This window comes from Myodes glareolus, chromosome 15 (assembly GCF_982192425.1).
Source record: "Myodes glareolus chromosome 15, mMyoGla1.1, whole genome shotgun sequence".
NCBI classification, from domain to species: domain Eukaryota; kingdom Metazoa; phylum Chordata; class Mammalia; order Rodentia; family Cricetidae; genus Myodes; species Myodes glareolus.
The window spans coordinates 43,539,133-43,566,837 of record NC_142040.1 but is presented as its reverse complement, the minus strand read 5'-3'; the positions used below and the strand labels follow the sequence as shown (position 1 = coordinate 43,566,837).

The 27,705-nt window shown below is 39.8% G+C and overlaps 1 protein-coding gene across 1 annotated transcript in view; it reads left to right on the top strand.

Annotated features, from left to right (window-relative positions):
- The window catches only part of Parp8 (poly(ADP-ribose) polymerase family member 8), a 169,703-nt gene that overhangs the window by 104,359 nt on the left and 37,639 nt on the right, over positions 1-27,705 (top strand). The window contains exons 9-15 of the mRNA XM_085676702.2: positions 10,438-10,498; positions 10,904-10,994; positions 15,823-15,889; positions 24,248-24,373; positions 24,841-25,399; positions 26,777-26,827; positions 26,930-27,025. Of these exons, the coding sequence (XP_085532828.1) occupies positions 10,438-10,498; positions 10,904-10,994; positions 15,823-15,889; positions 24,248-24,373; positions 24,841-25,399; positions 26,777-26,827; positions 26,930-27,025 (1,051 nt within the window). The remainder of the gene's footprint in view (positions 1-10,437; positions 10,499-10,903; positions 10,995-15,822; positions 15,890-24,247; positions 24,374-24,840; positions 25,400-26,776; positions 26,828-26,929; positions 27,026-27,705) is intronic.

Genomic DNA, 27,705 nt, shown 5'->3' with positions numbered 1-27,705 from the left:
ACGGCTCAGTCTGTGTTCTGTATACCCAGCACTATCACATTTCTGTAGTTTATTAATAATTTACTGAATGTACTGAGATTTGTGATAGTTGTGGAACCATCTTTTATTTGTGGTATTGCTTTGGTTTGTTTTTTATTTATTTTATTTTTTATTTATTTATTATTTTAATCTTAGAGTTGCTCTTTGTTTTTTAAATCATTATTCTGGAACTCAACATCATATAGGTATATGGCACAAGATAGATTTCATGGTGGATTCTTGACTGTCTCCAGTGGCCGAGTCTGAAAAGGACACACTATCCGGCTGTCACTCTTCAGTGGACGTACCCTATTTCGAGAAGACGAACAAATATTTTTACCTTGGAAGTCTTCACATCAATAATTTGTAATTGTCAAATATTTCATTTCGATTTTGGAAATAACAGTTCACTGCCACCTCTAGCCTAAATAAGTGAGGACTGAGTCCCCAGAGCATCTCTCTCAGTTTTGGAGGTGCATGAGGCTGACAATGGTGGGATTATACTCAGTAAATGAAGTTTTTACAGCTGTTCACATTTTAGTTAAGTAGCTGTGATCATTCCACAGTTGGTCTGTTGTATGGTCCAGATTAAGCACTGTGGAATTCAGTGTTACATAGTGTATACATGAGGATGGTATAGGGGCCATCTGCAAATTATTTAAAACTATGGCTTCTTTTTTTCTACAGTAATAGAACTTTTCTAGGAAACTTAAAACTTTAATTTAATTTTTTTCTTGTTTTTTTTTTTATTGAGCTATATATTTTTCTCCACTCCCCTCAGTTCCTCTCCCTTTCCTGTACCCTTTCCCATGGTCCCCATGCTTCCAATTTACTCAGGAGATCTTGTCTTTTTCTACTTCCCATGTACATTAGATCCATGTATGCTTCTATTAGGGGCCTCTTTGTTGTCTAGGTTCTCTAGAATTGTGACTTGTAGGCTGTTTTTTGTTTTCTTTATGTCTAAAAGTCACTTATGAGTCAGGAGTGAGTACATATGATATTTGTCTTTCTGGGTCTGGGTTACCTTATTCAATATATTGTTTTCTAGATCCATCCATTTGCCTGCAAATTTCAAGATGTTGTTATTTTTTTCTGGTGTGTAGTCCATCTTGTAAATGTACCACATTTTCCTTATCCATTCTTCAGTCAAGGGACATTTAGGTTATTTCTAGGTTCTAGTTATGACAAACAATGCTGCCATGAACATAGTTGAGGACATGTCCTTGTGGTACAATTGAGCATCCTTTGGGTATATACCTAGAAGTGGTGTGGCTGGGTCTTGAAGTAGGTTGCTTTCTAATTTTCTGAGAAATTACCATACTGAAATCCAAAGTGGCTGAACAAGTCTGCATTCCCACCAGCAATGCAGGAGTGTTCCCTTTACCCCACAACCTCTCCAGCATAAATTGTCATCAGTCTTTTTGGTCTTGGCCATTCTTACAAGTGTAATATAGAATCTTAGAGTTGTTTTTGATTTGTACTTCTCTGATGGCTAAGGATTAAAATTTTAATTTTGAATGCAATAATCTCCCTCACTAAAAGAAGGCTATGAAATATAAATATGATTGAATCTGGAATTCAGCTTTCCATCCTCCACTTAAAGCACATTGTTGCTTAGAGGATTGCTTTAGTAGATGTCTTTTATAGTTAAGATTTTTCTAAAACACGTTTCCATATTTTCTGAGTTGTCATAAGACTATGAAAGCGTTGTTTCCTCACCAAATATTCATAAGTATGATTTGGCAAGTCTGCTGATCCCTATTAGTATTTTCTATTAATAGCAATGATATTGACAGTTATGTGTTACAGCTACATAAAAGTGCTTGGAGTTCCAACCAAATGAAATACCTAAAAGTCATAAGTGACTTGAATTCTTTTCCTCTTTGTCTATTTCCCTTACAACTGTTTTGATCCCACTTAAATCTCAATATACGCTGTAGTCTTGCCTTGTTCAGATTGTTTTCTAGATATAGAAGATGATTGCTGAACAAATAATCTCTAGAAGTCTCTTGACATGAAGTAAACCACAGCAAAACTTGTTCGATTTATTTTAAATAGATAAAATGAATTTACAGCCTAGCCTACTCTTCTGGCCCCAGACACACTGGGAAATGGGTAGTTAGGTAGAAGGCCTTGGAATCTTCCTTGCAGAGTTCCAAGTCTATTGAAACCAGAATGTTCTAATTAACTGTTCTTTCACTTAATTGAGGCTTATAAGGAACTTAATGGGGTTTAAAGAGCAAAAGCACCTTAATATGCACAATAGGCTATTTGGTGTCATTTTTTTTTCTTTTTTATGTGACATCTAATGAGAAAGGCAGCTAACCACATCTGAGTTCTTTATAGGAGATAGAAATAGCTGATTGCCTAGGCAGAAGCAAATCTTTTTTGCAGTCTAAATGTAGATATGGAAAAAAGTAAGTGGTAATAGATTACTAAAATTGATAATGGAAGCTCGATCCATCCTTACATGAGAAACAAAACAGTGGCTGCATGGAACCATGCATGTAAGGGTTGAAGATAATTTTGATGCAGAATATTGTGAATGGGAGGTGAGTTAGATCCTATAGGATAAATATCTGCTGGTTGGAATAAATGTGTTTCATCTTGCACATGCGCGTGTTTCTCTTGTAAATATAGTTCTCCAGCCATGTGTTCATAAACTAGTGTAGATAAATGTCATTTGGAAACAATCTGAGTTGAGGAATTTTAGAAATGGAAGGAAATTCTCATTCCCCTGGAATGAGATGGCTTTGGTAGTCACCTTGTGAAATGTCAAACTTCAATCTTAGATAACTGATCCTTTGTTTATGATGACATTTTTTCATTTTTTAAAATACTGGCATTGTTGAAGTACCCAGCCTCTTACTGTAGCTAAGGCCTGATGCAGCAGGGTGCTCCCAGCTTCATGGGAGTGGCGGGTTTTGATTGTCTTTACTGATGGATGGCCGGAATTAGTCTTTCTGATTTGACATTTGGAGAACAAGAGTATTCTGAAGATATTATACTTGGAGAACAAATGAATAGCACTAGATTGATAACCATGAGGCCAGCACCTCCTAAGAGAAAAAAAATAAACATAAAGCAAAGGGGAAAAAAAACCTTAGGTCTAACTCAGGACATCCACGTCCGTTCTTCTGATCCTATAACTTTCCATTTACACCACTCCTAGGAAGCGCTGCCTTCTCCTCATTTCTCCCCGTCCTGTCATGCCATTGTGTTCTTTTTGCCTGGCCCCTTTGGTACTTGGCATAGACATACAGCAATCCTGGCCAGCGAATTATGTACATATGTGCTGGAGAGTATCTCTAGTCCTGTGCCCACTGCATTCTGTCCCCCTGGCACCACAGTCATGACCATGGCCAGCCCCCATTCCCTCAGTCCCTTGTAGGGTGACGTACAGACCGTTAGTGTTGAGCCACTACAATCGTGAGGATGCTGCTTCACCACACAAGGGAGCCCACAACGAATTCTCTTATTCATCAAAGGAAGGTGTTGAGCTGCAGGTGTGTAGCGTCCTATCTAGCATATTGATTCTCGATAGTCTCTCTGAGTTGAGGGTATTAAAAAAACATTCTGTAAGTCAAAATCAGGGAAGCCTTGAGAGGACATGCACAGTGCAAAGTATCCAAAGGGGGGAAGGGTCTTCCAGACACACAAGTAATTGAGCTGTAAGCTTTGGTCCATCAGATCCTGCGTGCTCATCCCTGCTCCCAAAGCCTGGACTATGTTCAGGCAAAAGTAACGGTTTCGAAGCTGACCATAAAATCCCAACAACTTTCTGTTCTAGTCCTCTTCTGCACTATTGTTTTGTCTCACAAAAGACTGCATTGCCTTCTCGTCTGCATCTAAAGTCTTCTCAGCTCCTCTCTCTGAGCAATTTATAGCTGTGTTGGATAACAGTCTTGGAAAAGCTTTAATCTTGCCAAGACTCCTTCCCGGTGACTGAGTTTGCATATTTCTTGGCCCATTCACAAACATCTCTCCCACACTGGGCAGAAACACACACCGAGTAGGCATGCAGAGATAGACAGGCAAGCTGCGGAGTTTCAGATGTCACAGCAAGGTGTGTGTCTCTTCCTACGGATCCTCTCAAAGTGTCACTGCCTCATGGTTGAAAGTAGAAACATAACGGTAAATGTTTATTTCTCAAGAACCTTGGGTAGAATTGTGTATATATACATCTATAGCTTTTTGACAGTTGATAAGGGAAAATTAAATATTTAAAATGTTTTGTTAATAAGTGTGCTCACAAATAATCTTGATCAAGTTGTTTAACTCTAGTAACACTAAAATGAACAATCTGAGGTCTGTAGAGAAAGAAAAGCCAGAATAGTCTAATATTCAGTATAGTATACACATTAAATATATTAATAAATATTTGAATGTCTCATGAGCATTTATTTTTTTGGGGGGAAGCTTATTTTAGCTTCCACTTTATAGTCCAACACTGAAGGACGCCAGAACATGACAGGAAAGCAGGAACCTAGAGGCAGGGACTGATGCTGACACCATGGAGGAATGCTACCTACTGATTTGTTCCCCATGGCTCCCTCTGTCCCTCTATCCCCCCTGTCATTTTGTGTGTGTGTGTGTGTGTGTGTGTGTGTGTGTGTGTGTGTTTTTCCCCTGTAGCCATGGCTGGTCTCAGACTCACAGAGATCCACCTGCCTCTGCTTCCCACGTGCTGGGATTAAAAACATGTGCCACCCCTGCCCAGCTAAGGAGCATTTCCTGATTGGTGCCCTTCAAAACAAGAAAAGGCATTAACCGGTTTCTCACAGTGTCTTCATAAACTTCTGATTATTGACAAGGAAACACATCTCTGCTTTTAAAATGCTAGTGATTAGACTCAGGGTCCTGGGCATGTTGGGATACATCATATCACTAAGCTGCTACACCTACCTTGTCCTGGGGCGCTGCAGGTGTCTTGAACCCATTATGAAGCCCAGACAGGGCCGTCAACTCTTCATTCCTGTCATTGATCCTGGCGTATGCAGATATTTTCGGGTAATCACTATCACCTGTCATTATCTTAAGAATCACGTAATTTTCAAAATATGTCGACTTAAGGAGAAGCTCTTTAAGGAGCCAGAAGCCAGGCTGTGGGTAGAGAGGACCATTATATTGCAGGTCTTCCTAGACCCGCCATTGCAGGGTAAACCAACCATATTAAATTATTTCTCTGTAATTTCCCTCATCTCAAAACTCAGGGGGGAGTATTCAGTTTCAATTTGGCGTGGTCTTGTCACAGCAAATAAATTGAGGCTGTCCACAAAATTGTTTCGTCATATACCGAGTCCTGCATCCAGATCACAGTCACAGTTCGAATTGCCTTGGTCCATCAGCATTCAGTGCGTCTCTGTGGCCGATCTGAGCCGTGGACAGTTATTTGGATACAGAAGTGGTCTTGATAACTAGGTCACTCCATCTGGACAAATTGTAATCATGCTTTGTGTCTCTCAGTGGGAAACATGAAATTACTGGCATTATGTAAAATGGGCATCACCACCAAAATGAGTTTGTATCTGCACAGTGCCATTTGTGAACTCTGAATTAAAAACAAAGAGGAGTGTAACTGTTTCCAGATCTGTGCACTGCTAATTGCCCCCTTAAAGTGGTGTATCAATGCTCTACCGTGTTGAAGAAGAGGGCCTGTAACCCAGCATCTCACTTTCTTTAGAAAAATATCATACTAGAAATAGGGAAGAAACTATTGATGGAAAAACTCAAAGAAATCATCCATGCACTATTAATACTTTTAATGTTCACAATGAATGGTTTTGAAATACAATATGTCATATACTGATCATCCCTTTCTTTTGGGTCCTTTAAGCTACTTACAGAGAATTAGGATTTTGTGTATGTCTGAATCCTTCCTCTCTGCCTCTTACTCACATGCTTCAAATTAAGACGTTCTACTAATGCAATTATAAACAGGAGAGAAAGAGAAGGCATCATGACGAAGAAGAGGGAAGTAGCAATCTTGATAAATTGGCTGTTGTGATTATAGGCCATTCCAACCCTGTGAGTAACAGTTAAGTGATCTGTTGACTGTCTCAGATAAGTCATTCCATGCCTTTGACGTCATCATTACAGAAACTATTGTTATGAGAAGACATGTGTGTAGAGATTTCTTTCTGAGGAAGCATTTTGTCAGTATTTATGATGCAAAAGAACCCAGTGCATCGGAGTGGTTTGGCTATTTCACAGTGGCTTCACTCTTGCCGTGTAGATGTCTGATTTTGAAGAGCACCACAGAGAGAAGAGCACTAATTTTATTGCAGCAGAGAAATAACAAGAAGAAATGTACTTTATATGGGAAAGACTAGAGTGAGGCTGCGGCAAAACTAATGCTGTCTGGCCAGGCGCTGGGACTCACGCCTGTAATCCCACACTTGGGAAGCTAAACCAGAAGACTCAGGGGTTTGAAACCAACCGTGGTGACAGTAAGACCCTTTCTCTCAAGAAGCATACTCTCTAATGATGCTGTTAAGAGTGAGTTTTGTACATTTTTTCTGTTTCTAAAATGTAGATTAGTGTCACCTTTCTAGTCTGTGGTTAGGCATACGTTTTTATAAAATCAACTTAAAATGGACACTGTATTTATTATACAATAGCCTTGCAGGCTTGTGAGGTTGGGGTAGAGGTGGTCTTCCAGATATACTCTTTACTGAGCATTTGAAAAAAAAAACATGAAAATTAAGGTGATTTAATAAAACTAGAAAAGAGGCAATCAAAAAAGCAGGTCGAGTGCTTATTTTTCATTGTTTAACTCTGTGTGTATGTGTGTGTGTGTGTGTGTGTGTGTGTGTGTGTGTGTGTGTACACAGAAGAGAGTATGCTGGTGAGCATTCCCCTGTAGAAGTCTAAGCGACAGCTGGAGGAGTCGATTCTTTTCTTCCCCCACATGTGTCCAAGGGAACAGTCTCAGGTCAGCCTTGTTAGCAAGGATCTTTTCCCACTGAGCTGTCTTGCTCACCCAACGGAAGTTTTTAACATCAGCATACTGTTGTGTAAGTATTTCTTTATTATTTGTTACTCAGTTGAATTATTTCCAATAATTCCCCTTCATGTCTTGATCCCAGTAAGGTTTTGCATCCATGTCTTGTTATTTTCATAAGATTAACCCTTGTCAGTAGAATAGTTATTGCCAAGGCCAATTCTTCCCCAGAAACTTCTCTTGAACATACTCGATTATCATATATTAATTAATTTTCTATTGCTGTGGTAGAACACTGTGTCCAGGGCGATTATTTAAACCCTGTGTTTGGGCTTAGTTTTCCAGAGTTCATGATGTAGAATGGAGGCAGCAGGCTGTGACAACTCACACCTCAAGCCACAAGCAAGAGACCGAGAGTGAATTTGAAATCACTTCAAGCGTTGAAAGTCCAAGCAACAACATGCTTTTTCTAACAAGGCTAAGCTTCCCCAAACAGCATCACCAACTGGGGACCAAGTATTCAAATACCTTAGACTATGGGGGACATCCCCTTCAAACCAACACACACCTTGTACCTGCCTTGACCAGCTTTTTCCATGTATGACTTAGGTAACCTATGATTTTCATGAACTATTTGCCTATGCCCAGGGTCATTAAATTGTGACCACTGAGCCTGTTTCTCATCCAACAGAATAAAAATGGATTTTACTTTTCAAAGGAGTTGCAGAGAGGTAGGAGAATGAACAAAACCACACAGGACAGTGTGCAGGGGAGAATGGGAGTGCATGAAAGTTCCTGGAATATTTGTTTTCTGCCTTCACAGAAAAAGTTTTCTGTACCTGCAACTCAGAAGCATAAAGAAAATTTATTTATTTTGGTCCTTATTTTTGTTATATTTGTTGTATAATTCATATAAAATTCATGATTTTCTTTTATGGAAAACATCAATGATATGATGATGCTGTTGTTTTTAAAAGTTAATTCCCATGTAAATAATTAGTTGTTAAAATGTTAGCATGAACTGTGCAGTGGTGATGCATACCTTTAATCCCAACACTCAGGAGGCAAAGGCAGGAGGATCTACGTGAGTTCGAGGTCAGCCTGTTCTACAGAGCGAGTTCCAGGGCAGGTTTTAAAGCTACATAGAAAAACCCTGTCTTGAAAAACCAAAAGAGAAATATATTTCCTAAAAAATAAAGATGTGTTGTTCCATGGTCTGACATGTTTTTGAGGGAAAAAGTGGTGAGGTTAAGTTATTACTTCTACCTTTATACCTCTTAGGTCACGGAAACAAAAAATATCAAAAGACCCTGCTAGATTTCTTTACTTAATTAATCTATGCAAATTATGTGAATTAAGCCATATGATCATCCAGTCATAAAATTTCATACCTAGAACCCTACAAACATACCACAGTTATTCTCTGTATTTTATACCTAGAACCCTGCAAACATGTCATTTTCTGTATTTGCACTAATTAGTGCGTACAATGCACAGCAATTTCATCGAGTATCTCTCTGTGTCTACATACTACTTCACACAGGCTTTGGTTTGGGTCTATATGGGCAAACTCCCCATTGACTGTTTAAGTAGTTTCGTAGCCTCGTATATTCATACAATGAATCTTAGTTATTTTCATCCTCCTTCATTCCCTCCCTCTCCTCCTGGAGCCCTTCGCAACAAGCCCTCCTCCTGCACTGATGTCTTCTTGTGTGTGTCCCACTAAGTCCAGTAAGAGTTGCTTGCCCAAGCAGAGGTGACAGATTATGCAGTGTAGCACCACTGACTCCTTAATTTTTCATTTCCAACCTTTTTTTAAATTTCCCTGCTTGTCAATTTCCTCCCTGATATTAATGTTAAAGTGTTTGTTTCACACACTTATCATGAGTACCTAATGATATTGCTTGTTGCTATTTAAAATGGTATTCATTATATTATAATGGTGGTTATTGACTATTGGGCCAGTTTAATTCTTGTATAAACGACCGACAAGTACCTCTATTCAAGTACCACTACTGCCACAGAGCTGTGATGGATGTCACTTTATTGCTTTATAAGTCATATTCAAACACAGTGAAAATAGTATATAGTATCTGTAATGTTTATGTATCCCTCCTCTCTGTCGACCCCATCTTCCCTCCCCGTCTCTCTTTCCCTCCTTTATTTCTCACATAATCCAGAGTGGCCTTGATCTCACTATGTAGCTAAGGGTAACTTTGAACTTACCATCCTGCTGACTTTGCCTCCAGAGTGTTGATTCAGGTATGCACCACCATTCATGAATTTATGCAGTACCTGGAAATCAATCCTGAGGTCTCATGTATGTAGCACTCTCCCAGTTGATCTAAATCTCTAGCCATGCTTTGTGGACCTTAATTTATCAAATATATATAAAATCCTGAGAATATTTTCTACCAGCTATGAGTTCAATTTAAGTATTGTCTATTAATTTCTTTAATTTTGGTTATTTCTCTATTTTATCCCTGATTCTCTATTCACAACTTCATAAGAATTATATGTGCACATAAAAATATGGACACGTATATTAAGAATATTATTTTTGTTTTCTTTTCAATAAATTAAATAAATTACATAAATTAAAAACCATGCTGTACATAAGTTGGCCTTCATAATGCCTTCATATAACCCCGGGATAGAATGCACAGGCAGGCAGCGTGCTGTTTTAACATGTGCATTAAAAAAAGAAAGAAAAACAAGGGAAAAATAAATCCCACGCTGGGTATTGACTGGAATGCCTTTATGAGGATCATGTAGTCGTTATTTAGCTGCATGTCGCTGCATCGTAGTTTGGGTTACCTATACAAAGAACACGGAGCTGTGCCTGTAAAAGCACCTGGACCAGTTTCCAAGCCACCCATGTCCACGGCAGAAGAAGAATCCATTAGCATTTTATTGCATGTCCCTCTTATTTGTTCATATCAGAAGCTCCTTTCTTCCCTTAAAGTCAGCCCCTTGTCTAGTGAGTGGGTGGGGATACTGGAGCAGTCACATGGGGACACTATTGTGGCTCAGGGAACTGGGACTCTTTGATACCATGGACCAAGCAACTCTTGAATTTATGTATGCAAATGCATACATAATATATATGTGTGTCTTATTGTAAAAATAGACAAAAGGATGACAGTCCAAGTAGACTGAGTTAGTTTATTCATATACAAGGTCATTTCTAAATTTAAAAGTTAGCAATTAGAGCTGGGCCATGGTTGCTCACGCCTTTAATCCCTGCACTCAGGAGGCAGAGGCAAGCCGATCTCTGTGAGTGCGAGGCCAGCCTGGTCTATAAGAGTTAGTTCCAGGACAGCTAGGGATGTTACCAGGGAAATACTGTCTCGAAAAAACGAAACAAACAAAAAAGTCAACAATCTGAATTAGTGACTATATTTCTAATTACAATAACCAGCCGCATTCTAACTACTAAAGAAAATGAAAGCATTCATGTTAATCTTTGCTTCCAGGGAATATGGAGCTATTGATGACGTAGATATTGATCTGCACATTGATGTCAGCTTTCTGGATGTAAGTGTCAATTTCTATAATATATAAGAAGCTCAGCTTTGGGTTTTTTTTTTTAGCACCATCATGCTGTGTTTTTGTTCAAGTGATTTATGAAGACTGATCAATGAAGCTGAGATCATACGTTGTTCTCATTGTTTTCCCATATGTCCTGAACCGTCAGTGTTTAAGTTATAGTACTTCATTATATAAGGTCTCATTTTTATTTGTCATACAGAAAGGCAAAAATGAAAGAATACTTTGACCTCCTTCTACACAACATTGTTTTTTTAAAATAATTTATAGGCCCTTACAATTTATGCATTCCATTAGCCTAAGTTTAAAAGCCATGATTTGTTTTTTATTTTAAGGCTTGAAAGATGCCAAACTCATCTTTTCAATTTTTTTTTTTTGTGTGTGTGTGTGCAGGAGGAGATTGCTGTGGCTTGGGAAGTGATCCGAACAGAACCTATTATCGTCCGATTGCACTGTTCACTGACACAGTATTTAAATGGCCCAGGTTAGTCTCATTTCTCCATTGTTTTTGAGAGTAGGACATTAGTCTATACTCTTCGTTTTATAGTAAAATTCTCTTCTTTACTGCTCCTCCATTTAACATAAGAAAGGCCTGGTTTGGTTAATTTTCTTATAATTCTCTCAATTATACTAGTTAAATTGGGGGCTTGTTGAATTTTTGCTTACATATCTATCTTAATAGTAAATTTCTAAAACAGTCACAACTTTCTTGTTGAAAACTGGGAATGAATTGGATTTAAAGGAGATTATTATGTATAATATATGAGTAGAAGTAAAGATATTGTGCTTGAAAGGAGGCAATCAATTATTCCAGGGCAAATAATTAGGTTTTATCTTGACTTATGATTTTAATTATTGCAAACAGGTAAAATGGTGAAAAAACTTTGTATTAAATTTTATTCAGAAGGTGATGTTATACTGCTGACAACAATTACATTATTTATTTATTGTTTCAGAATTTCATATTTGCAAGCAATGTATTTTGGTCACATCTACTCCCTTCTAATCCCTTCCTTTCCTCCCCTGATGAAGTTTCCCTCTTAATCTCTCCTTCCTCCTCTTCTTTGTTCCTCTCTTTTAAAATCTTCTGAATTCACTCAATGCTGTTGCTAGTTGCTGGGTGCATGGGCCATCAACTGGAGACTGAGTAGTTTCTCAAATCCCTGAAGAAAACTCACTTTCTCTCTGACAGTAGCCATCAACTGCTAGGATCCTGAGCTAGAAGGGGGACAGAGTGAGTCTCTCCCATCCATTTTGATTTTGGTTTGCTTAACTTCGTGCATTTAGTCACAGCAACTGTGAATTCATGTGTGCAATAGGCCCGCCATGACCAGAAAACACCATCTTCATCTTGCTGTCTGCATCCAGTACCTCTGTCTCTTACAATTTTTCAGCCCACTCTTATGAGATTATCCTGAGCCTTGGGAGGTGGGAGTGTGATTAAATGAGACTTTATTTCTTTAGGGGTGTTTTGTAGCTTTTCGTGGAAGATATCGATATTTATAGTAAAAGAAACCTGTAAAAATTTGTGACTAATCCAAGATTTAGATTGACCTAATTAGCAGTTCTTTTTTGAAAAGTATTTACTTCTATGCTCTAGAAATGTACGAACAGCACTAATTTCAAGTATAGTATTTAGTTGAGGCTAATCTTTCTGTGAATAAAAGAAAAGAGACAAGCGTTTTACCATTTGAAATTAAAGAGAAATAATTTTTATTGTATGTGCTTTAAACAAGAATACATTTGTTATGATAATATGTGTTACATAGAATTGTTGATCTGTAAGTCCAGTTCCTGATTAAAGACACAAACCCTGTTTTGTTGAAAAGGTTGAACAGTTGTCATGAATAAGCTCTTTTGTTTAAAGCATCTCATTATCGGTGTCTCTACGCCGATGCTTACACGATCTGAGTGTGTAGAATGAATTTTCCAGCAGTTTTCACTCCCATTATCCTCTCTCACCTCCCTCACTGTTTTGCTGAAGCCCTTCTTCTGACAACAAACCCTTCCTACTTTGATGTCCCATGTGTGTGTGTCCATGTGTGTCTATGTATGTGTGTGTGCATGTGTGTGTGTGTGTATGTGTATGTCTCCCACTGAGATTAATTATGGTTCTTTGGATGAGCATGGGTATAGTGTTATTTACTGGAACATAGGCAACTTATCAGTGGCTACAACACTGAAGGAAACATTAACATGCCTCTGGACCAGTGCTTCGCAACCTTCTCAACACTGCCATCCTTTAATACAGCTTCTCATGGTATGGTGACCCCCCAACCATAAAATCATTTTCATTGCTACTTTATAACTGGAATTTTGCTACTATTATGAATCATAATGTAAATATATGATATGCAGAAGGTTTTGGACAAACTTTGGTGAAGAGTTGTTCGGACCCCAAAAGGTCTGAAGGGATCATGACCCGCTTGCTTGAGAACACTGTTGTAGACCCTCCGTGACGGGAAGGCCTTCTGAGCAGGGTCTCAGTCTTACGAGGATCCTTTGCAGCTAGCAGTGAGTCCACGAGACCAGTGGCCAACCATGTCTTGTCCTGAATACTTGCTTATGGCTCTCTTCCCCCATTGCGTTCTTTCCATCCCTTTTTGGTCATGATTCCTGAGCTTTTGGTGTACTGCTGTAGGAATTCTGTTTAGGAATGACCATGTCACAGGCATTTCTAAAGTTGTGACATTTACCTTTCTTAGAAAAGGATGTTTGTCATGGTTTCTAGTTTTATGTATTAGTGAGGGTGTGCCCTCCTTCCCCCTTCTCTTTTGATGAAGCTTAACTCTTTCAGATGAGTTCATCCACAAGTACTGGCTTGCTTAGTCCGACTTTAGAGTTCACGATATTTTCTCAGCTCATTATTACTGGTTTTGAGAAAGCTATTAAGTTTTTAAAACATTGTTAAAATGTTTTATAAAATGCTTTTAGAGTTAATGAAAATTGCAGATAGGATTGAGGTTCTCTGTGTCCTCCATGCTATTTTCTTGACTGTTGTTTATATAATGCATTAAATAGAATTAGGTGCAGTTAATAGCATTCATTTTAACAGTATTAGTCATTTCATCTCTTGAACTTTGAAATATTTTTAAAGTAACATTTTATGAGCTGTTTCGTATACTCTAAATTTTTAGGCCATTTAGATTGTATTGCTAGAGACTGAGTCAATATTTATTATCTATAGTTTCCTTAAAATTAAATATTTTAATAAAGTATTGAAATTTATCATCTTGGTTTTTATGCAATAATTAGGTTATAACGTTGTGTTTATTTTGTTTTAGAATTACCTATAATATATTCTGGATAAACATCATCGTCAAATGTTGCCATTTTCTCTATGTGGTTTACACACTTTCTACCCACAAGTGTTTTAATTCTTCTAGTGTCTTTGGACCTTGTTACACTTGAAAACTAGGCCCATGCCCTTTAGGTTTCTCTCCCTTCTCTTCTTAGTCCCTTTTTATCTGCCTGTGAGAAGATTATACCTTTGAAACCTCAGGGAGACACATGTGTCTGATTTTCTTAATTTTTAAAGATTTATTCTTATTTTATGAGTGTTTTGCCTGCATACATATCTGAGCACCGTGTGCGTGTCTGGTGCCTTAAGAGGCCAGAAGAGAGCATTGGATCTCCTGCGGCTGGAGCTACAGACATTTCTGAGCCACTATGTGGGTGTGAGGAACTGAACCCGAGTCCCTTGTTGGAGCAGTGAGCGCATTTTGCTCTTGAGCCATCTCTCTAGCTACTCGTGTTCTTTTCCTTTGGGAAAAAAAAAAAAAAAAAAAAAACCCTGCATTGAATTTCAGGATTTCTCTTTTAATACAGTGATGTCTTGTTTGGACACAGGGGACTGGACTGATGTCTTATGGAAAGATCAGACCATATTTAGGATAGAACTGATGAGTGCCTGGGAATTCAGTGCTCCCAGCCCTGAGCAGGACAGCGTGGCTGAGGACTGTGAAACCTATGTCATCTGAGTGTGGCCTTTAGAAGGGGGGGACTTGCTCCAGTCAACCCAACCCTTATTGTTCCTGGCACACCTGGTGCCCGTGTGGTGTCACTGTGATTTGTGCATTGATTTTCCTTCCCCGTCTTGTCATCACACTGCTCCTCAGTTGTCTCTTTCCTCTCTGCACTAGAACATTTCTCCCCTCCCAGAGGAGTCTCACCAAGAAACATTTTTTTTTTTCAATTTGGAAAATTAAATAAAACCCTTGACCTCAAATTCCCTTTCAGCTGGCCCTGAAGTACTGTTTTCTTTCTGGTCAGATTTTATTACTAGAGGGTTTGCTCTGCTCCCTTCGTTTCTTTCCTTTCCTCTCTTAAAATCCACTCAGACCGGATTAGGGGGCCATCACTGCACAGACAAATCAATCACGGCCGTGACATGACTAAATAGTCCCGTGACCAGTTCTGAGTACTCATCTTAACTCATCTTCACTGTTAGTCTGCTATTTCCCTTCCATGAGAGCGTTTAGTGAGCATGCATTCTGGAGGCTCCACCCTCTTGGCTGTCCCTCACCAGGTGTCCTTGCTGGATGCCTGACACCCAGGCATGTACAACCTCTTTCCCAGCATTCTCTCCTCCCTGAGTAGTTTTGGTGTTATGATTTTACATATGTGTACATGATGGCTATTTCAGATTTACAGGCTTGATGCGTACCTCTCCTTGAATGCCTTTTATTTTGTATTGTCATTTTCAATCTTCTACTTGAATGTCAAATAAGCATTTCACATTTAAAACCCTTAAAATTAAAAAACGAATTCCACTTCTCCAAATAATTTATTTACGGTATGTCACTAATTTCAAAAAGTATTTAGATGTACACACCCATGGATGCATGTATTATGGATGCATGCATGAATGTAGGTATGTGTCTATGTATGTATTTGCACATGCATCTTGTGAAATATGCACCATATCAAGAGGATGTAGAGTGAAAATTAAGTATATGCTTTATCCTTATCTCCCACTGATTAAAAAAGTTGTGACATATACTAGCATGTTTTATTTTTAATTTCAAAATGTTGTCTGAACTGTCCTAAGTTTGGGTGCTGGAACAATTGCTTATTTTGAGATTACTTTTCATATATGTGCTATTTATTAACATATGCAGACATCTACATTAATTCACAACCTGCTGTGATCTTATATTTAACCCTTGTGCAATTTAAATAATGCTGCCAAGAGGAGTGTGCATACTTTGGATGTGTGTGGGTGCACCTGCCCACGCACACAATTAATAACTCAGTCATCTTTTGTGACTGAGTTTCAAGTCAATATTGAACTCTGTTTCCCCTCTTTCCAGTGCCCACGGTCGACGTCTTTCAGATTTCTACAAAAGAGAGATTTGGATTGGGACATCAGCTGAAGAAGTAAGTTTACTGAAGAGTTAAACAAAAATGAATTGCTTTTCAAGGGAATTGAATTTTCATTTTGCTCTTTTGCTCAGTTTCTATTCTCCCACGTCTTTTTCAAGCGTGTCCCTGGGGATAGGGCATCATCTTGGTGCGAAGATCCGGATCTGTGTTTTAGTCCACAGAGCTCCCTTTCTGGATTCCCGGGTATTTCCCTCTTCCTGTCCACATCCACTCACCCTTCCACACCCCGCACTATGCCCTTCTTGCTCCTGTGGACCTGGAGTCTTTCTCTTTAATGTGCCCAGCAGAAAGCAAAGGCAGGAGATGGATCAGTGATTACCGAGCTTTCCCCTGCAGGACTCATCTTGAACTGGTTTGTTGAAGTTTGTTTTTCTGTCCTGCTGAGCCACCTCCTTTTACATCTGCCCCTTCCCAATATTCAGCTGGCAGCTTCCACTGCTTATTCATGTGTCCTGGACACGGTAGCTGGTTATCCCCACTGTCTCTGAGCCAGTCCTATGTCCCATGCCTTTGCCTTTGAAGCATTCCTTCATGAGTTTTTGTTCTCTTTATTTCTTGGTACTTTGTTAATCTTTGTTTATCTTTTTGTAAATGGACATGGTTCCCCCAAAACATAGTGTGCTTAGAATTCATTTCAGTAAGCAGATACGCTCTTTACTCTCTTATCATTAGCATTTATGATTTATCATTTATATAGTCACTAAGATTCTGACATACTTTGGTATAATAGACATGAAGTAGAAATAAATGATGGTGGGTTTGAAAGTACTGAGAAAAGATGAACCTAGCTTTTGTTTATTGTACTTGTAAAATCTCAAGGGGGCTTATTGATAGTAGCTTTTTTAATAAAAGCTTTAATTCACTTTTGTTTTCTGATTTTTAAGTCTGATTTACCTAAAACTCTGGGTTTAAAAAAAATAAGTGGGAAAGGAATCATCCTTGATAGAGCTGAATACAAGGGCAGCACACGTTATGTCTTTGAGTAGAAAAGTGCAGTAGGGAATCACAGAGGTCGGAGTTGACTTTTCAGCTTCTCTGAAGTCAGTTGCAAGCTGATATATGTGAGGATGGAGATGCTGGGTTGGGGAGACTGTGTGCATCCCAAGTACTTGTGGTTTCCCTGGGGAAAATAACTATGCTGTCCACATGATCTCCTCTGCTGATCTTTCTTGCGTAGGGAACGCAGTTCTATCTTCAGACAGGATCTAGATGAGCCTCTGCCTTCCCAAAAGGATATAGGACTACTCCAATCAAATAGGAGAGAACTTTTCTTTTCTTATCCATTGATTTTTAACTCTAAAACATGCCAAAAGATAACGTATTTATTATGTAAACCTACAACATGATATTTCAAAAACTCACAAACACACACACATTGTGGGATGGGTCACTTTACAAATTAAAACTTTTGTTCACAATACCAAAAATGCAAATTGGCGCTGTCTGGTAAACCTCATTGTTTTCTTTTAAAGATATCTATCTCTTTAGCAGCACATAAAAATTATATGCAGCCTTTTGACAGCACGTGGTGATTCTGCACAAGTTCAACATATTTATTTCTTCAGCATCACATCTCTGTGATGAAAATATTCAAAATCAGCTTTTAGAAATACACAGACAAAGTCCTTACCTATGGTCACAGTGCTAGGCAGAGGCACACAGAACTTCCAATTCCTATCTTTTTATAAGTGACCACAGATTGCTCTAACTCCCAACTGCACACCTCTATCCTATTCCACCATCTGACTACCACGCTTACCTGTAATATCAGTGTGTTTAGTTTGTGCTCAGGAATAAGATCAGTATTTTTAGATCCCACATATAAATGAGAGCGTGTGGGACTTTTCTTCCCTGCTTGGCTTCTGTCACTTAGTATGGCCCTCAGATCCATCCCTGACTTTGCAAATGACAGAATTCTGATTTTTTTTATGGAGTCGGATTTCATTTTTCCTTGCCCGTGCTTCATTGTTTTGTTTCTTTCAGGTAGAGCCTGCTATGTAGCCCAGGCTGACTTCTCCAGCGTCAGTCAGCTTCCCAAGGGCTGGAGTTGCGGGTCTGCCCCACCACTCCCAGCGGACATATTCATCTCTGATGGGTCCTTAGTTGATTTCTAGCTCAGGTCTAATTTGAATAGTGCTTCAGCAGACATGTGCATGCAGAAATCTCTTCTCTACAGATTTCATTTGTTTGAATAAATGCTAATGGGTGCCCTTGCTAGATAACCTGCTCGTTCTATTTTAATAGTTTGAGGATGCTATAGTTCGTCTACCTGCCTATCCATCCATCCATCCAATCTATCCATCTATCTATCAATTTGTCATCTTTTTTTTCTTAAATTTTTCTATGCATGTGTGTGAGAGCATTTTTGTGGAGTTGGTTCTCTTCTTACAATTTCATGTGTGTCCTGGGGTTGTCAGACTTCACAGCAAGCATTTTTACCTGCTGAACCATCTCACTGTTTCCCATAGTGACTGCCTTAGTTTAACCAGCATCATGGGCTCCCTTCTGTGTTCATTCTCATCCTTCCTTGTTGTTTTCTATTCTCTGATAAGGACCAGAAAGCTGACTGAAAATATTGACATATACCCCAGTTCACTATGGTCGGGAGAGAACTAATAAGTGCTGTACTTGTCAGAATTTCAGCTTTTAGAATTTGTGAGACTTCTTGAAGGATTATTTATTCTTCCAGATCCATAAACTTGATTTAGCAAGAGCCTGTCAGATCCTGTGCGCTAATGCAGTGGTTTAGTTACTTGATCAGGATGCAGCCCACGCCTTTCCCTTTCAGTTTAATGAATTTTCATTTTCATCATATGTCAGCCTTTATTGAGTAATGTTCTAAGAGAAAATATTTTAAATTTTCTGTGTCAGCTTTCTTCTCCCTGGTGCCGGAGGCCTTATGCGATGTCTGGGCTTGCCCATACCTTAGACCTCTAGGATTGTCCCAATTTTTATGACACTACACGAAGGTGACTTTGCTCAGATATGAATTACGGACGATTGCATTCGAAGTGGTGGGGGAAACTGTTCTTTTAGGCGCTCAGTGTTGAGTCTAGATCAGCACACAAATGCAGCATCAGATAATCCACCCTTAGCATTTAGGATTCTGTAGCTCGAAAGATAAATGTAATTTACAAGGAATGTTTAGCACATTGTACCATGCAATGTTCTCTTTCAAAGACTCACATGGGCCATCTTTAAATTTCTGTTTTAGACTTAGGGGGCTTTTCCAACACAATTACTTTTATTTCTTTCAGTTAGTCTTTGTTTCTTACGTGAATCCATGGCTTACCCATCTTGGAGAGGAGTGTGGCAGCACCTTTATGTTATGTTACTTTGGCAGTGCTTTTTCTCTCTTTTTTTTTAAGCTTTCTTTTTACTTATTGTTTGTGTGTTTCACATCACGCATCTCGATCCCACTCATTTCCTGTCCCTGTGTATGCACCCTCTACCCTTGCAGCACCCCACCCCCAATAAAATTTAAGAAAAGAAAGAAAAAAAAAAAGGAAGGGAAAAATCTCGCCTTGGAAGCTGTAGTGTGACACAGTGAATCATGCAGTAAACCCTTCAGCCATACATCTTGACTTGCAAGCGTTCATTACAGCGAGTCGTTGGTCTGGTTCGAGGCCTCTAAATTTCCACTACACTATTGATGCTGGGCCCTCGCTAGGATCCCTCTTGATTATCCTGCGGTTGCCCTGTGTGGTAGAGATCCTGCAGCTTTGACTCCGCAAGCAGATCACAGATGGGATGGATATTGAGGTGGGCCAACCTGTAACACTCGTTCTGGGCCTGGATAGTTGCAGAACTGGTCAGCCTGCCAGCTCTCCCTTGTCCTCACTATCAGGGTAAGCTCTCCAGCATTGCCCCGGGAGTTCACCCGCTTGGGGCTATGAGCATGGGGTGGGGCCAAGTCTCCTGCTTCCAGGTCCTCAGGGTTGATCTCCCACACCTGGTCCCTCTGGACTGGCTCTACTGCCCTGGTGAGGCCTAGGGGCCACTTTCCCATTAGCTGCAGCAAATGAGGGGAAGGACCAGCTCTCCTGCCCTTATGACCTCAGTGCCTCATCTCTCACCTGCCTCAGGCATATATGGGTGTGTATGGGGGGGTGAGGGAACGACCTCTCTTTCCCTCCCATGCTGGCACGTGACAGGTGAGTCAAGGGGACAGTTCTTCCATGCTCACCATATTGGTGCTGGTTCGCCTTGCCTCTGCCAATGGGGTTGGCTCTCTTGTGCTGCCAGGCAAGGTGCAGGGCCTACTCTCTCAAGTGTTGCAGCTGGTGCAGGCAGAAGCAGCTCTCCTTCCTGCCTCAGGCATTGATGGGGATGCGCATCTCCCCCCTGCCCATGCCAGCATGTGATGGATGAGTAATGGGGACAGCTTTCCCAGACTCACAAATTTGGTGCTGGTTCACCCACACATCCACCACCCTATTGTGACACTGCTTTTGAAGCAACTTCTGTGTGTGTGTGGGGGGAGGGGGATGGGGTTGATCAAAACAAGGCAAATTTTTTTTTTGTTTTTAAATCATGTCCTAGAATAAATAACTTTCTGCCTGTAGTAGCCCGTGAGTATATCTCATGAGTTTGGACAAAGAAACAGCATCTATAGTCATAAGCCTGAGAAGTTGAAGAAAGCGTGTGCTGGGGTTTGCGCTTAGATGACTAGTATAATATGTACCATGTTCTATTCATAGATCCAGCCTGGTGATTAATGTTTTCAAAAGCATTAGTTGCTTTTATGAACGAATTTTAGTTATGTAGGGAATTTTTTAATAAGAGCCAGCTTATTTTCACGTTTTTGATGAATTTCTGTCAAGTATATGATTAAATTTCTTTGTTTATACGTGCTTTTGACTGGGATCTTTAGGTGCCATCTAGCCTAAATAGCATAATTTAACATTTTTCATCTCATATCCATGATAATTCATAAGAAAAAATTCAGGTGCAAAGAGCTTATCTTCCTTGAAGCTTACGAAAGAATGCTCGTTTGGAATCTAGGCTACTTATTGCTTAGAGCAATCTTTACTACATAAATAAGTACATTCAGTGTGTTCTGTGATCCGTTCCTGGTGCTTTGGGGTACAAGGACTGAGTGCTTTGTGTGTTTTGCTGCCATTCCAAATACTGACAGATGAGTGACATGTTTAGTTACTTAGTCTTCGTCTTCATGGTACCTCTGTGATGCACACGGATTTTTCATATGTCCTCTTGATGAACACAAAGTCCAAAGCACATAACAGTTTCCTTACTACCAGCCAACCAGAAAATGCTAGAGTCTGAATCTGTTTCTAGTTCAAGCCTTTTGATCCATGTGCTGGTCTATCTGTCACATAAACATGTGTACCCTTTTGTCATGTCCGTATTATGGAATGTGTTTGGCATCCAGTGACTGTTGTGTGAATGTCAAGTGAACAGAAAAGCTGAAGAGAAAATATTTAAATGAGTTTCCATGGCTGATGTGACACAGAGTTTTAATCAAAATGATGACGTGTCTGCCATGTATGACTTCATGCCTACTTGATCAAAGTTAAGTTCTGTCCATGGTAAGAAAATAATGTGAGTCTTCTTTGGCCTCCAGTACATGTAACTGTTACTACTTTTCGGTGTTGTTCTTCTGAAATCCAGAGAAAGGGATGCTGCCTTTATTTACTCTTTTGTCCAGGTGACCCCTGAACCCTTGATCAGAAAGTGGCTGCCACACCAATTGCCTATATTTCCTTCTCTTAACGAATACTTAAATATTCTAGAGGTTCTGTGTTATGAGAAAGTGGTCATTATAGCACGTGTGATCGTAGCACAATATGATCACATATATAAACATGCATATCCATGATCATTATACACACACACACACATATATATACATATATATATATACATGTGTATGTATACATTTGCACACACTTTGGATCAGCAGTGACATTAATTGTCTTGCATGAAACCATTGAATTTTTTTTTTTCAACCAAGGACAACCAGGAGTTGTTTGAGAGCTACTGATGTTAGGTGGTAAAGTGTGGTAAAGCCACACTTTGAATAACACTGAATAACCTGAAAGTGAATCTGCTATGTCCTTTGGTTCCAGTTAGCTTCTCCTGCACACATTTGGTAGCGTTCATAGGCGGCAGGTGACAGGAATAGGAACCATTTCCATCATAGGAGAAAAGGAATCTAAGTCTAAGTAGTGCAAAATGGTTTCAATGAGGTTTTTTTTTTATTAGCGACAAGGAGAAATAATGTTCATGTGATCCAGTACACTCAAATCTTCTTGAAATATCAAGTAAATAAAGTCTTCAGACATGAAATAAAGATTAAATAAAGCAATCCCATGTATTTAAGATCCAAGTTAAATTTCCTGTGAATTTGGAATCACAGCATCCGTCCATGCAGAGCCTATCTTCCTTCTCCCCACAACGTCTTCTACCCGAGTGACCACAAATGATTCGGACCTGACACTTCTGAGTCCATGGAAGGTATCAGAGGAGAGCCCGACAGGAAAGGCAGGGTGAGCTGAGTTAGGGGAGCCCTGAAGGATGCTGAAGAGTTTGCTCCTCTAGCTAAGAGTCACACCTTCTCCCCTGGGCATATGCCTTATTTCAGTGTGTGCGATGATAACTATTTTCTAGAACCGAGGTGAACATTTTTTTTATTAATTTATTTATTTGTTTATAAAAATTTCCACTTCCTCCCCTCCTCCCCATACCCTCCCATTTTCCCCACTCCCTCTCCTCCTCCCCCCCCACTCCCTGTCCTCCTCCCTCTCCAGTCCTAAGAGCAGTCAGGGTTTCCTGCCCTGTGGGAAGTTCAAGTTCCTCCCCCTCCCTCCAGGTCTAGGAAGGTGAGTATCCAAACAGACTAGGATCCCAGAAAGCCAGTACATGCAGATGAAACAAGACCCAGTGCCATTGTCAATGGCTTCTCAGTCAGCCCCCATGTCAGCCACATTCAGAGAATCCGGTTTGATCACATGCTTGTTCAGTCCCAGTCCAGCTGGCCTTGGTGAACTCTCATTAGATCAGTCCCCTTGTATCAGTGGGTGAACGCACTCCTCGCGGTCCTGACTTCCTTTTTCATGTTCTCTCTCCTTCTGCTCCTCATTTGGACCTTGGGGGCTCAGTCCAGTGCTCTAATGTGGGTCTCCGTCTCTATCTCCATCTATCGTCAGATGAGGGTTCCCTCTAGTCCTGCCTTTCTTGCTCACGCTCTCCCTCCATCTGCTTCATTTTCATTTACAAAGCTGCATTTTTTTCCCTGGCATAGTATAGCTGAAATATAAAATATTGGTATCAGTTTTCCCTCCCAGAAGCAGTTTGCAGAAGTTGCAAAAGAACAGGACAACCAGGCAAACTTAAAGGGATTTTTTGAAAGAAAGTTAAAATGTCGAATGTATTATACATATAATGTGTAGTTGTAAAATTTCACATCTACTGAGGTACCAGCACTAAGGCATCCTTCTGTCCTGTAGTCTAAGGTCCTTTGCAGATAGCATGCTCTTATAGTCCATAGTTGGCTCTCCAGAATTCTTTTCCACGAAGCACCAAAGGAAGCAGATATTTTGGAAAATCCTGACACCAGAAGTTACCACATTCCAATCTTATGATAATAACTAAGAAATTTTAGGAATATAGACTTTTAAAAAACAGACTAGCATGTATAGAGGTGATTGGTCTGTGCTTGAAGACCATATATTTTTACATCAATTATTTCTACATACAGTTTTGCAATTTGGTTTTTTATTTCATGAAGAAAAAAACATAGATGGAACAACCAAGCGAAAAATTAGCTTCACTTAAAAAATTCATGTGAAAGTTACTGCTTCTGAAGGCTATTCCCAGGATTCTCTTTAAATCTATTCTTTCATAAACTCTCTGATAATTTGGGTAATTAGAATATGTCACTATTTTATTTGAATTTATTAATAAATACGTTTCTTGATCACTTGTTATGATGTAACTTGTCATAAAAAGCCATGGCAATTTCTTACATTCTGGCTCCTTTAATATGAAAATTCTTACACAACCCTAACTTAGCATCTTACTAATGGTTGTATTATTTTCCTTTGGTATTGTGTTCTTATCGCAATAAATACCTAAGCATTGGTGGGCACAGTATTGACAGGGTGGTAAACCCAGTACTAGGAAGACAGAGGCTGTCTGGTCTCTGGGGGCTTGAGGCCAGCTTGGTCTTCGTAGCAAGTTCTAGGTCAGGGCTGCATAGTGAGACCTCGGTTTCAAAGCAAAACAAGAACAGCACCCCGGGTTCCCCAAACTGGCAAACAAGCAAAGCCTGGAAGTGTTGGTGTAGATGGCGTTGGGACTGTGCTAACAGAGCCGCCTCTGCTTCGACAGGATCATGCAGACGTTTGTTACTCAGCAGTGGAAACAGAGCAAGGAAAAGTCCAGTTGCCTGCATGGTAAGAAGCTGTCGGAGAAGAAGGTGAAGTCGCCTCTGCATTTGTTTTCTACCTTGCGCAGGTTGGTAACAGGCGACTTTTTCCTGGTCTGAGTGCTCAGCCCTTAGAGCCCCGCTAAACCCAGTGCGAAGGATTCTTTCTCGCCTACCTGTCTGTTTTCGTTATGATTTCCAACAAAAGACTAAAATTACAGGTGTCCCGTCAAAAACATAGGTGTGCTTATTTATTTTTTTAAATCAGTGTTGGTAAAGTTTACTAAAGTTAGATTTTGTTTGCACATGACCAAAAGAGTCCTCCAAATTTCAGTCTTTCATGGAGTTCTGGGATAGGTCAGGGGGAGGAACCATGCCGGAATCTTCTTGTGTTTGTGAGGTGTGGTTTAATTCCAGTGACGCTTTCTCCTCCCGTCTTTAGTTTTGGGTCCTAATGGGGGCTGTTGATGAGGTGACAGCATATGTACCCTGGTTGAACTGGGGCACTGACGTTAGGTCCGGTTTCGTCCTGTGTTAATTGTTGCTCATCTCCAAGGTCGCCCAGCTATCCTCCCCCCGGTTGTGGCAAAAGCAAATCCAAACTGAAATCTGAACAAGACGGCATCTCCAAAACGCACAAGCTGTTGCGGAGGACTTGCTCCAGCACTGTCAAAGCTGATGACGTGTGCGCCAAGTCGCACAGGACCTTCGGGCGCTCACTGTCCAGCGACCCCAGGGCCGAGCAGGCGATGTCCACCCTCAAATCGCACAAACTCTTGGGCCGGCCCTGCCCCACAGCGGGCAAGCAGGAGGACTGCCTCACGCTCAAGTCGCATAAGTTATTGACTCGCTCTTGTTCTGGAGACCCGCGATGTGAGCACAGCAGCAACTTGAAGCCCCACAAACTGCTAAGCAGGTCTTACTCCAGCAATCTCAGAATGGAAGAGTTATACGGGCTGAAAAACCACAAATTGCTCAGCAAGTCTTACTCCGGCGCTCCCAAGTCATCGAAAACCGAGCATTTCAAGGAACCCAGCGCAGAGGGCAGGAGGCTCTCGCTTACCTCAGGGCTTATTGGTATTTTAACACCATCGTCGTCTTCTTCCCAGCCTCCTGTGCGTAAACACTTCTTTCACCTTGCCTTCTTAAATGTAGCTAAAGGGCAGGATATTTATATGCATTTTTATGAGACCTGGGAGAGGAAAACACAAGATCCATTTTATTTGTTTTGTTTTTAAATTTGCTGGGTATTTTGGGGGGGGGCATATTTTTTGTGTATGGGATATTTACAGCTGGCACAGACCAGTTAGTATTGGTTCCGGGGAAAAGTGTACTCACTGATTGGCCGTCTGGTTTGTGTTCCTACCACTGAATTCTATTAAGGATGGAAGGAATTCAGTTAGATTTGCAAAGTTTTTGATCTGTGTTCAGTAGGTTACTTATCGTTTCTTCAACCACATGAGTAGTGAAGGACCCCACTTGTCTTATAGTTAAGAATAATATTTTAGTTATATATTAGAGAATGTTGTCTGTGAACATTTGGTTGGCAATAGCGTTCAAGAGTTTCACATGAAGATTTGCTCAGTGTCCATTTGATGCTAAAGCAGTTCCTTTTGGGGGGAGTGGGAGGCTGTGGGTCCAGTTGGTGTCTGTACGGTTGATATTGAGTGTGGATGATTGGCACAGCCAGCTTCAGACAGACTTAACTTACACATGCAGTTACATATTCAAATATGGTCGAAAGGTTTTGTTTGCTGTTTTAAATATGTGCATGTGGTGAGCGTCAATTTAATGATTCATATGCTAACCCAGCCATATGTTAGTTGACAAAACAAGAGACTGATTTTAGTCATCCTTACGTAGATTTCTCTCTACAATTGATTACAAATACTGCTGTAGAATTATACTTGCTTGAGGAAAACTTGACAGTCTTTATAATTTTAATGAATACACTAGACGCTCATTTAAAGGTGTGCCTTAATGACATGAAGAAAGTTATACCTATCAGTTCCATAAAGGAATGGTTCCCATGATAGTTTCACCTCAGAAGAATAATTTCAGATAATTTGTGAAAGAAAACAGACTTTTCCCCCATGTACTTAGCCTGCTAATCAATTTAGTACTGGGCCTTTTGCTAGCGCTGTTTAATTTTCCTTGGAGGAATCATTGAAGTTGATAGTATTTGAAAATTCTAATGATGGTATGGACTTTTTTGATCAGTAATAGAATAAACTAACTTTCTTTTCGTGTAACGATGATAGGTATTTTTACTAAAGGATGAGAAACTAAATATATCATTTTGTTCAGACAAATATAATTGATTATACAAATATAACAAAATTAGTCCATAATGAAATCTAATATTTTAATAATCATAATAGCTGACGATACTCGCGTGATCGTCTGCATTCACTTCTGATAAAGGAAGAAGCTATAATTTCCATATTGTCCCTAATAAAAAATTACTTTTTAAAAAACTTTGCTTTTTATAGACAAATGGTGCAAAATGCATTCCAATCCGAGACCGCGGCTTCTTGGTGCAGGTATGAGTTAAGATCCCCCGCAGTGGGAGCACCTAGTCCTGGCTGGGTTTTCCCGTCATTCAAGAACCTTACTGGCTTATTTCCTTGTATCATTTTATTCAGACGATTGAGTTTGCCGAGCAGCGGATCCCTGTGTTGAATGAATACTGTGTGGTTTGTGACGAGCCACATGTGTTTCAGAATGGCCCCATGCTGAGGGTAAGTACCTACTGATTGAATTCCTGTCTTAACATGTAAGTTAAGTGAAAACATCCCAATATAAAACACAAATAAATGTAGTTTAAAATAAATACTCCCTCGGGCAAACTTTTAATATATGCTAAGTGGTATCATTTGGAAGGAACGGAGTTAGTATTGCTTCTGGAAGTGTCTGTGAAAGAGTAAGTGATTTCTCATTAAGATCGGGTTCCTTATGTCTGTCATCTCTGGGTTCATTTGCATCTATTTCTATATTGGCGACAAGTCTCATAAACTGTGTATTTATGTTTATTTAATAACACGTAGCTTCTGGAAACAGCATTTAATAATGCTTGAAAACTAAGATGCTTTGATGTGTTTGTTCAAAACCCCCAAGTTTAAGTGATGTGGTTAGTACACAGAGAGGTTTTATGCAAGTGTGAGCAGGCACACAGCAGCGCTGGGAAAGTCAGAAGGAAATCTGAAACTGCCAAGTCAATGCCATAGTTGTCAAATCACCAGTGAAGTATGGAAATGGAAATCAAGGGACATGCATGCTTTGGAGGGTGAATTACCCAATTTTAAAACTCGCTTTTTTCACAATAATAACTTAATAAAATTTTAATCAATAAAAAGTTGCCAAAAAAGCCAGTTTTTAAATTCACGTTTATGTAATACTTGGGGTGGTAGGAATGAGAACT